Source organism: Phoenix dactylifera, chromosome 3, assembly GCF_009389715.1.
Source record: "Phoenix dactylifera cultivar Barhee BC4 chromosome 3, palm_55x_up_171113_PBpolish2nd_filt_p, whole genome shotgun sequence".
NCBI lineage: Eukaryota > Viridiplantae > Streptophyta > Magnoliopsida > Arecales > Arecaceae > Phoenix > Phoenix dactylifera.
In genome coordinates, this window is record NC_052394.1 from 19,355,237 (window position 1) to 19,366,208 (window position 10,972).

Here is a 10,972-nt window from a genome sequence, read left to right on the forward strand (position 1 = left end):
TTACATAGTTTAGATGGTAGACAAGAATGGGTATAACTTTCAAATTAAGTGTACCGTGTAGCTTGTAAAAGAGAAAAAATCAAATGAGTAAAGGTGAGATGTGCACCTTGTAGAGAGACCGTCGCTCAAAGTTAACTAATTTTATATGGTTCAGCATAAGAATGATTGATGTTTCTCCCACAAGCTATGGAATTGACATTTCTATGCACCTTGTAAAGTAATTAAAGCAGACGATATAGGTGCACTTGATTGGTAACGGTTGCTCAAAGCATTATTGTAGTGAGCCTATATCGACCTCAGCTTGGACCTTTTTTAAATTTTTTTTTGTTATGTTAGAGTGGCTTAATTTCACACAAATTCTTCGGCATTTCTATAACAATGTTTCTTTAGTTTACAAGACTCATAAAATCACATGATGATATTGTCGAAACTCGTTTTCTTATTATCTTCTATATCGAGATTCTTATGGGGTAATGAGCGCATATGATAGTCATCGTTTCAATGTAAAGCCTAATGTTTGGAGCATTGCAATAACTTAGGAACCTCATGCAAAACATCAGCTATAAGGTATTATTTAGATTATTTAGTTTTAAATAAGTATCAAGAATTTACTAATTATACAGTAAATATAGGACTAAACACACATCCACACGAATTCTGATATACTTTTCTTATTTAATATTTTGTATCCTTGCCAGGCGACACATCCAAATCTATTCAAATTCAATCATAAATACCATAAATTCAATTTTGACCCATGCTGCAGTGTCCCAGTTTCAATAAATTTTGAGCCGAATCTATTCTGATACCATTTGTAACGATCTAAATTTTTATTCAAAAAACTAGCCAAAAAATATTATTTAAATTTTTTAATTATATATAGATTTAAAATCTATCTATTGCACAGCCGATATGGAATAAACATACATATGCTCGGATATTTTTATTTTTTTTCCTCTGTTTTATCTACAGAGCTATATAATTAGTAGTTATGTTCACAAAAAATACTACTTAAAATACGTCCTTTATCTAGTACTTCAGTAGAACAAACAATAACATTAATCTTTTCTGTCCGAGTACCGGCATTTCTCGCAGTGGGACAACTTTTCTCTTCGAGAAAACAAACAATGTCATTTACTGAGCTTAGTACAACAGTACACCCAAAACTCACTCACTTGATCAAATGGATTGAAGGGCGTTAGCATGTTGAAGGAAACGGGGACGCGGCTCCCTCTAAGCAGATCCAAATCCAACAACCTCAAGATTACCGAACGGGGCAAACAATCCACCATCCATTTACAGCACCCTCCCTCTAAGTTAGGCCTATGTACATAAATACTAATGAGTAGCTTTGAAGTAGGCCAGCCTAAAATTTTGATAGATTAATTTTTTTTTTCTTTCTATAGAATTTAGGCCGGCTCATTCCTAATTTACTTCTGAATATTCATAAATATAGATCTAACTCAGTATGTAATTTTATGATTTTGCTAGTTGTACCAGCTCACCCATAAATTTTATAGAATTTTTAGTCCAATTATTCAAATAAACCCTTAACAATATTTATTATCTTTCGTAACAACAAAGGTAGAAGTCTAAGTTGACTGGATTTTGATCAAAAACTACGACTAAGTTAATCCTATCCAAACCATTTGCATTATAATGTAGTATTAATAACAAATATTATAAATAGTTTTAGATGCCTTCTACTATACTTTATGTTTGTATATAGTGGAATTTTATACCATTTATTATCTATCCATTATAATTACCATGATTTGTACATGTAATGTGGACAACAAATATTATTTGAGTTTTTTTTTTTAAACTTATTGCATGATATTTTTTTATTGATATGTTTTTATTATACAAATATATTTATTTAATTAAATAATTAAAAATATTTTACAAAAGTAATAGTTATATTAAATAATGTTACCATTTACATTGGTTATCCCTTATCTTTTTAATCACAACTATTCTTCTGTTACACTAGTCATCATTTTGTTCAAGAAAAGAAAAAATCCAATCAAATGCTGCACTAGACATACAATGATCGTTTCTATCTTGTCAAACAAATAATAATGATGTCAACCTAGGAATCTCACCAACATTAAGACCACAAAAAAAAAAAAAAAAAAAATCCAAGCATATTTCCCCAGCCTTCTAACTTTAGCAACGTTCAAAAAGACAAAAGAAAAAGAAAAAAAGCAAAAAGTAAAGCAAGGCCCACCCAGTTGTCTGGTTTTGAAGATTGGGACTTGGAAGAAGCCCTTTCTGGGAGCACGAACATCAAACTTGAACTCTGTATATGACATCTGGGCCCCAATGTTTACATCCCATATCTTACACCTTTGGTGCAACATTGGGTGCTAATTAAACGTGCAAAGCAAAAATAAAAAAACTTTCATTTTTCTTTCAGCAGAGAGTTGTGCCACGTGTCATCCACGTGGGGTTACAATGACCATGGCCGCGTGTCCGGCCCCTAATAAAGAGCCCGAGCGACCCCCTCCTCTTTGTTGAGGTGGAACATAGAAGAAAGCAGTCCTCTCTAGTTTCCGGCGGCCGGACGTATTCCGGCGAGAAGTCCTCCTCTTTCCGGCGAAACTCGATGTCCCTCCTCTGCGGCTCCTCTTAGATCAAAGCTGCCTCCCTCTCCTCTCCGACACTCTAATTTTTCACCTCTTACTCTCTATTTTCCGAGCTCCGAAGCATTTCATCTGCTGTTCTTCTTCTCGTTCTTCTTCTCATTTCTGTCTTCGCTCCAGGGTAGCGAGTTTTCTTTGGTTTCCTTTTTCTATCGTTTCATTTTCAATAAACTTGCTTCTGACGGCCAATGTTGGTGTTTTATTCGCGCTCTTCTGATTTTTCTCTGTAAAAGTTTCTCCTTTTTGGCTTCCCCTGTTCCATTCTTTCGTGCCACCTAAAAAATTCGTGGTCTTGGAGTCGGTTTCTTGAGAGCCCAGTAGAAAAATCGAAATCTTCGAGCTTGGTTTTAGATCTCGTAATGGAGAACTAGCATGTCAAAGAAGGCAAGATAAAGGAGGAACTTTTCCACGAAAAAAAGGGGGAGAAATTTAATACGAGATGAGAAATCTACCGCTCTACTGTGTTTTATTTCTCGTTTTCCTTCCTGTTTTGACAATGTCCGGCGCTCTCAACGACGACGTCCTCGGCCTGATCGTCTTAAAGGCCGACCTCGAAGACCCCACCTCCAAGCTCGCGTCTTGGAACGAGGACGACGACGACCCCTGCGGCTGGGTCGGCGTCACGTGTAGCCCCAGAACCAACCGGGTCACCGAGCTCAACCTCGATGGCTTCTCCCTCTCTGGAAAGATTGGACGCGGTCTCCTCCAGCTCCAATCCCTCCGGAAGCTATCCCTCTCGAAGAACAACTTCTCAGGCAGTCTCAATCCCAATCTCTCCCAGCTTGAAAGCCTCTCGAGTGTGGATCTGAGCGAAAACAATCTATCCGGCTCGATCCCGGACGAGTTTTTCCGGCAATGCAGGTCCCTAAGCAGCATCTCGCTGGCCAACAACGCATTCTCGGGGGAGATTCCGCCGAGTGTCGGTTCCTGCTCGACGCTAGCGGAGCTGAACCTGTCCTCGAACCGGCTTTCTGGTCGGTTGCCGAGCGGTCTCTGGTCTTTGTATGGCCTCAGATCACTTGACCTCTCCGGTAATTCTCTCTCTGGTGATATACCAATGGGAATCAGTCGGCTCTACAATCTGAGGGCAATCAGCTTGCGAGGTAACCGGCTTTCCGGCGGGTTGCCGGATGACATTGGAGGGTGTTTGCTGTTGAAATCGCTCGATCTCAGTGAAAATTTGCTCACTGGTAAGCTCCCTGAAACAATGCGGAAGCTTTCTTTGTGTAGTTATTTGAGCTTGGGCTCGAATTCTTTCTCCGGTGAAGTTCTGACATGGGTCGGAGAAATGAAAGGTTTAGAGACTTTGAATTTGTCGAGCAATGGGTTTTCCGGCCAGGTTCCAGACTCCATCGGCAACCTTCAGCTAGTAAAAAGATTGGACTTTTCCCAAAATAATTTCACAGGAAGCTTGCCACAATCGATAGGCATCTGCAAAAGCCTCTTGGAGGTGGATTTCAGCCAAAACTCCCTCACCGGTGATCTCCCAACATGGATTTTTGAGTTGGGCTTGCAGAGTATTTCAATGTCAGGGAACAAAATGAGCGGCTCTATACAAATTCCTGTCACTACCGATCAGACCCTGAAGACATTGGATTTATCCAGCAATGGTTTCTCTGGTGGAATTCCAGTTGACATCGGGAACATTCATGGCTTGCAGTTCCTGAACCTATCCTGGAACTCGCTGTCGGGTTCTATGCCGGCGAGTCTCGGGGAGTTGAAGTCATTGCAGGTCCTTGATCTAAGTGGAAATCGGCTCAATGGAAGCATCCCGCCGGAGATAGGGGAAGCAGTCTCTCTGAATGAGCTGAATCTGCATAAGAATTCACTCACGGGAGGAATCCCAACTCAGATTGGGAACTGCTCTTCCCTCGCATCTCTGTAAGTTCTCTCTCCTTCTTCGTTCCATTCTCGACGTCTCCCATTTTTATTGCTTTTGGTCTTACTTCATCTAGATTCGATTGGTTTTGGGAGATAGATATGAGGATTCTTCCCATATTTAGATCAGCCGTTCTGGGATTCTGGTTTTTTTCATCTCTTTCACTTTTTTTGTGTGTTGAACCTCCCTTTTATGGGTATCTTCACCATATTCTGATTGTTTAAATTCTCCCACCAAAAAATCCTCTGTTTTTTCGGTTTTGGAGCAGCAAGCACTGTTTTGTTACACCTGCTGTCTTAGTCGCAGCCTTTTTTGAATCATCCATTTCGTTTTCAGCATGATGCCTCTGTCCTTTATTACCTCTTCTTTGGGTGACTTCCCATGCATGTTAAGTTTGACTGCCGCATGGTATAACAAGTCGTTTGGCTCTCATTCATGAAATAAGCTCTCACTAACCTCATAGTTCTTTGAGTGAAAGTGTTCTATATATCTATCTACATTGGAAGTTTGCTACATTTTTGCTACCAATTATCATTAGAATCTTCTTTTATTTACATATATGAACATGAACTTCCTAAACTTTTGGATTTGTTTGCCTTTATAATGAGTGAGATTTTTTTGTTCCTCTTGTTAATTAGCTTGCTTAGTTCATTTATCGAACTGATTCTTGTTGTTCTTTTTGTTTGTTCGATTGTTTCATGTAGGATATTATCACAGAACAATCTCACAGGCCCCGTACCCTCAACCTTTTCCAATATCACCAACCTGCAAACCATAGATCTCTCCCACAACAGGCTTACAGGCACCCTCCCAAAGCAGCTCTCCAACCTCCCCCACCTCCTCTCCTTCAACATCTCTCACAACCTCTTCTCCGGGGACCTCCCTGCTGGAAACTTCTTCAACACCATCCCTCGCTCCTCCATCTCCGACAACCCTGGCCTCTGTGGCTCCGTCGTCAACCGCTCCTGCCGTGCCGTCCTCCCCAAGCCCATCGTCCTCAACCCCAACTCGTCCTCACCCAACCCCTCTTCCAATTCAGCCTTCTCCCCCGGGAGCCTCCGCCACAAGAAGATCATTCTGAGCATCTCCACTCTCATTGCCATCGGAGCTGCTGCTTTAATCGCGCTTGGTGTTTTCACCATCACCGTCCTAAACCTCCGGGTCCGCGCGGCAGCCGCCTCCCAGTCTGCTGCAGCCCTGGCCTTCTCCGATGACTACTGTAGCCGCTCTCCTGGGACTGAAGCAGACTCCGGCAAGCTCGTCATGTTCTCTGGAAACGACCCTGACTTCAGTGCTGGTGCCCATGCCATCCTTAACAAGGACTGCGAGCTGGGCCGTGGTGGATTCGGAGCAGTGTATAAGACCATCCTACGAGACGGCCGGCCTGTGGCCATCAAGAAGCTCACAGTCTCCAGCCTAGTGAAATCTCAGGAAGATTTCGAGAGGGAGGTCAAGAAGCTGGGGAAGGTTAGACACCCCAATCTTGTAGCCCTTGAAGGTTACTACTGGACTCCATCTCTGCAGCTCCTCATCCACGAGTTCGTCTCCGGCGGGAATCTCTACGGAAACCTCCATGAAAGCTCTGCCTCGAACTCTCTCTCTTGGCAAGAGAGGTTCGATATAATTCTCGGGATTGCGAGAGGTTTAGCCCACCTCCACCGGCTGAACATAATTCACTACAATCTCAAGTCTAGCAACATTCTGATCGATGGCTCGGGCGAGGCTAAGGTGGGGGACTATGGACTGGCAAATCTACTACCAAAGCTGGACCGCTACGTGCTCAGCAGCAAAATCCAAAGCGCACTTGGATACATGGCTCCTGAGTTCGCCTGCAGGACAGTGAAGATCACTGAGAAATGCGATGTTTATGGATTTGGAGTGCTGGTACTGGAGATTTTAACAGGGAGGCGGCCTGTGGAGTATATGGAGGATGATGTGGTGGTGTTATGTGATGTGGTGAGGGGGGCATTGGAAGAAGGTAGGGTCGAGGAGTGCGTGGATGGGAGGCTTGGTGGAAAGTTTCCGGTGGAGGAGGCTGTGCCGGTGCTGAAGCTGGGCTTGATTTGTACGTCGCAGGTGCCGTCGAACCGGCCGGATATGGCGGAGGCGGTGAACATTTTGCGGCTGATCAGGTGTCCCCAGGATGGCCCAGAAGAGGAGCTGAGCTGAACTGAGCTTCCTCCTTGAAGCTTCTTTTGCTTTTCCTTTTTGTTACTTGAAATCTAAGACATGAAATGAGAGAGAGAGAGAGAGAGAGAGAGAGAGAGAGAGAGAGGTATAGGGTTTTTACGATGAAGAGGATTCCGGTTTGGCTGTTTGAATTAGAGGAAGAGGACTGCTATGAGGTTGTCTCATGTTAGTATGAGGGAAGGTGGTGTTTTCCTCTGCTCTCCAGGTTTGTTTGGCCGGATTCCCTCTCACCGGGCACTTCGCATTGTGGGACCCCTTAAAAGAGTTTATTCCTTATTTTATCTGATTTTTATGTGCTTCTATTTGGCAACATTGTTCTGAGATTGGACATGGAGGGTGGTGGGGATTTATTTTGTTGGCTTCTTGGATATGCATTGACCTTCTAAATCTTCATTGTTATGACATTACATTGAATTGACATGTAATGCTTATTTATGATGACATATACAAGCATGCTGCTTGATGTGCAATGGCTGTGAGACTGCCAAATATCTGATACCTTTGTGACCTTATGACTCTTAGCAAATTGGATAAATAGTGAATAGAAGATTTACGCATGAAGTAGATAAATAGTGTATGTATTGGCGCTGATGAGTTCTTTTAGTGAATAGAAGTACAATATTATGGTGTATAAGTATATTTGAAGTTTCATTGCAAGCATTCTAATCATCAGAAGTTTGGCCATGTCCTAAGAATTTGTCTCCAGACGAGGCATTTCAAGATGTGTGTTGGGAGCATGATCAGATTCTGATGGTGCTGTAAACTGTAAATAGTCCCTGCCACGGTGTCTTCATCCTGAATTTCGAAGTATTGCTGCACATCCAGCCGAAAGGCATGAACTTTATTTTGCTTTTTATGTGAAGCTAATCTATCGATTGTTTTTTTTTCTGATTTTTGATTTTTAATTTCTATAAAAATTAAAATCACTTTTTATTTTTATTTTTTAAAATTAAAATTTCAAATTTATTTGGAGGGTGTCTTGGTGAGCAATATTGTTCCATAGTTTAATATGATCTAGAGGCTATAGGGTTGGAATATGAAAATAACTTTTTTGAGCGGAATAAAGTTGCATAAATGTGATCATTTTTGGATCTCGCAGCTACAGTAAAACTGTTTTTTTTAATAAAAATCTGTTTCATCATCACTTAAGTTGTATTAATAATGACGATGATGATAGCAGACAATAATCAATAACGGTGTAGATGAGCAATAGTGTGTGGTGACAAAGAGTATTTACGGTGGTTGCAGTGGTGGCCATAGAGATAGTAATAGTGGCTATAGGTAGTTTTACTTTATAAAAAAAATGAAATCTAGATTTTTTTAACTTTCATAATTTTTGAAAATTAAGAATATACTTTAAAAAATTGAAAATGGAACCAAGGCACCAAAAACCATTTCTATCGTGGTGGCTGTGTTTTTGGAATAAAAACTTGAAAATGAAAATTGACAATGATGCCAAATGAGAGCTAAATAACTTTCTTACATTTTATTTTTCAAACTCAATGTATAAGTTTAGGAATTGTTTAGATGCTACGATGTCATTAATATTTCATCAAGAACGGTGGCATCAGCAATGAAATCCTATCTACTTACGATGTCTTCACCCCTACAATCACTCCGCTATCATGGCAATTAAATCCGAGAAGAAACAAGCGATCCATTCACATCTATCTTTAACTGAACCTCGGCCTTCAGTGGGTTTCAGAAAAGTGGATAAAAAATGGGAGTTGGAGTGACCCATCATTCCCTTAAGCCTGCATGTGATTTTGAGCAACATAGCCTTTCTTTTTCTACTTTACAGGTGAATGCATGTATTATGTTTGAATACATAAATGCACCCGGGTTCTGGACCAGCACCATTCTAGCCTATTTTAAAATTAAAGACCAACAACTTCTCCTAAAGTCAGAAGCAAGTGAGGATTGATGGCACCCAAGCTGAGATTCTCTGCATTCGTGGCCTGAAGTTAAAAAAAGGTGAGAAAGAAACAATAAACAAATAGAGGTCCATGAGTTGGAGAAAAATATTCAGTGCAGAACAGGCTATTGCAATGGCAGAGAGAGAGAGAGAGAGAGAGAGAGAGAATCATGCAGTGTGTTGATGCGTCCGTAATAATAGCAGTCATCTTTTTTTTTTTTAATCATAACACTCCTCCCATCAATCTGTTGGAAGGGGTCCAACTGAGATCCACTACATAAAAGAAGTGTTTCTTTAATCATATTCAGGAGCAATCTGCAGCAGTGTCTTAAAAAAGTTTGGAAGGTCGGCCGGGTTCTGTGACTTCAATTTTTAAACTTCACCTTCTTTTATGAGATTGGAAGGGTGTAAGAGAAGAAAGAAGGGCTATAAACTTTACCAAGTAATTCATCCAAAACCGAAGGCGTGGCAGTATACTTTAAAACTCCTACTCATTTGGCTTCGCACAGGCATCACGTCTATTCCAGGGCCATAAGTAGCTGGCTCTGGTGGTCGTTTTTTTTTCTTTTTTTCTTTTCTATATACGTACATGTATGTATATATATATATATTGTTCCTTAGAAATGAGAATATTTGCCCTCATATTGTGCATATTTATATTTGTAATTTTCATGATTTTAAAATATTTATTTCCATGTGCTCGGGTTAGGGAGCTACAAAGGATCGAGGTATATAAATCAATATTAAGTATAACAAAATATATGGGATGCAAGTTTTGCAGGGGATTTTGCAATATGTAACATTGATATCTTGGATGTGTTATTGAAATATATGAATAGAGGCAAAAACACATTTAATTGCATATAAGTGTGGTATGGAAAGTAAAGTTGCTTTATAAAATAGTATAATTTTTATGTGTTTAATATTGGAGCAAAAAATTGATGACAATAAAAGTTTAAACCTCTTTTTTCTTACTTTATGCCTGCTTCCTTGTCCTATTTTAATGATGGTGATTTTGCCACTATTTTTCTGGAAAAGAGTAAAAAGGTAATATTGTATGAATTGGATTGTCAAGTGATGAAGAGTCCAAGCATAGAGTGAAAGCACAATGAAAGTATATTGAGGAGGGGAAAAATTATCATGAATATAAATGAGCATTTAGACTATTTGAAATGGAAATATTTATAATTAGAGAAATGAAAATTCTTTTAATTACATAAATGGAAATAGAGAAATTTCTTGAAATTAAAAGCTATACAATGACATAAAAAGTCTAAGAAACTTTATGCCCGATAATTGGAAAATAACATTTTGATTATGGCTTAATGTATCATCTTGACTGGAGAGAGATCTTTAATATTCATTAGAAATTCCATATGGAATAGTTTGTGAATATGATTTCTATTTGTTTATCCATTGCTAGTCCCTTGATATTTAGAATCATATCCCTTCGACCAAAATGAACAAATTCCTTTCCGAGCACGACTAACCCACTCTCAATTTCTTTAATCACAATATTAGATTAGCAACATATGAGTTGCCGGGGTTTAATGTTCAAAAGATTATCCTCCCTTGCATCAGCTTAGCCATATGTGGTCCAACCACAACATTGACATGAGAGCAATTTGAGTATTAAGTGCTTTCTGTCTGTCATCTTCACAATGGCAAAGAGAAAGGGTATCTTTGCCATCTTGCTTTTGTTTAAAGGCAATTTGAGAATAAAACTTCTAACCCCCTCAATTATTTATAGAATAATGACTTCTTTTGATAGAAGTGTGCATAGGCAACCATCTAAGGTAGCGTTCTCCCAAATATCCCCGAACCCCAAAGACCTGGTAAAAGGATGATTCAATCACAGGTCATTTGTCCCAATGTCAAGAATTTTCCTAGCTTGATAAGCTCGCACCACATAGAAGAATGACTTGATGATGAAACTTTTGACTCTCTAGTATGTTCATATAGGCTAAACCTCCCTTCTTTTTTCTCCTCAAGGAGTGTTTCATAAGCCTTAACTGAAGGAGGGCTAGTATACGGGTTTGGTTGTTTCAAGCTCATCAGCATTGGAATTTCTCACCAAATGACAAAGTAAGTCAAAAACATATACATGCAAGTCTAACCATTTTGGCATTTTCTATTTGTAATGGAAATGACCTGCATGTCACAAAGCATTCTATTGGGCACAAGCCCTGTAAAGTCACAAGCTTGCCAGCTCATCAAAGCAATCAAGAACTATTCATTCAAAGATTTGCTTATCCCAACCCCCAGCCCTAAGCCTTCTTGAACAGCAGATAAAGGTGATGGAAGGGGCGTGTATTGGGTTGGTAAGATAAGCCATGATCAAAG

The 10,972-nt window shown here is 39.9% G+C and overlaps 1 protein-coding gene across 1 annotated transcript; it reads left to right on the top strand.

Moving 5' to 3' along the window:
- Positions 1–2,534: 2,534 nt before the first annotated feature.
- LOC103706252 (probable LRR receptor-like serine/threonine-protein kinase IRK) lies at positions 2,535–7,014 on the top strand. Its single transcript, XM_008790307.4, has 2 exons — positions 2,535–4,526; positions 5,229–7,014. Exons 1-2 carry the CDS (start codon positions 3,085–3,087, stop codon positions 6,691–6,693), a joined length of 2,907 nt encoding a protein of 968 aa, XP_008788529.2. The 5' UTR covers positions 2,535–3,084; the 3' UTR covers positions 6,694–7,014.
- The last annotated feature ends 3,958 nt before the right edge of the window (positions 7,015–10,972 follow it).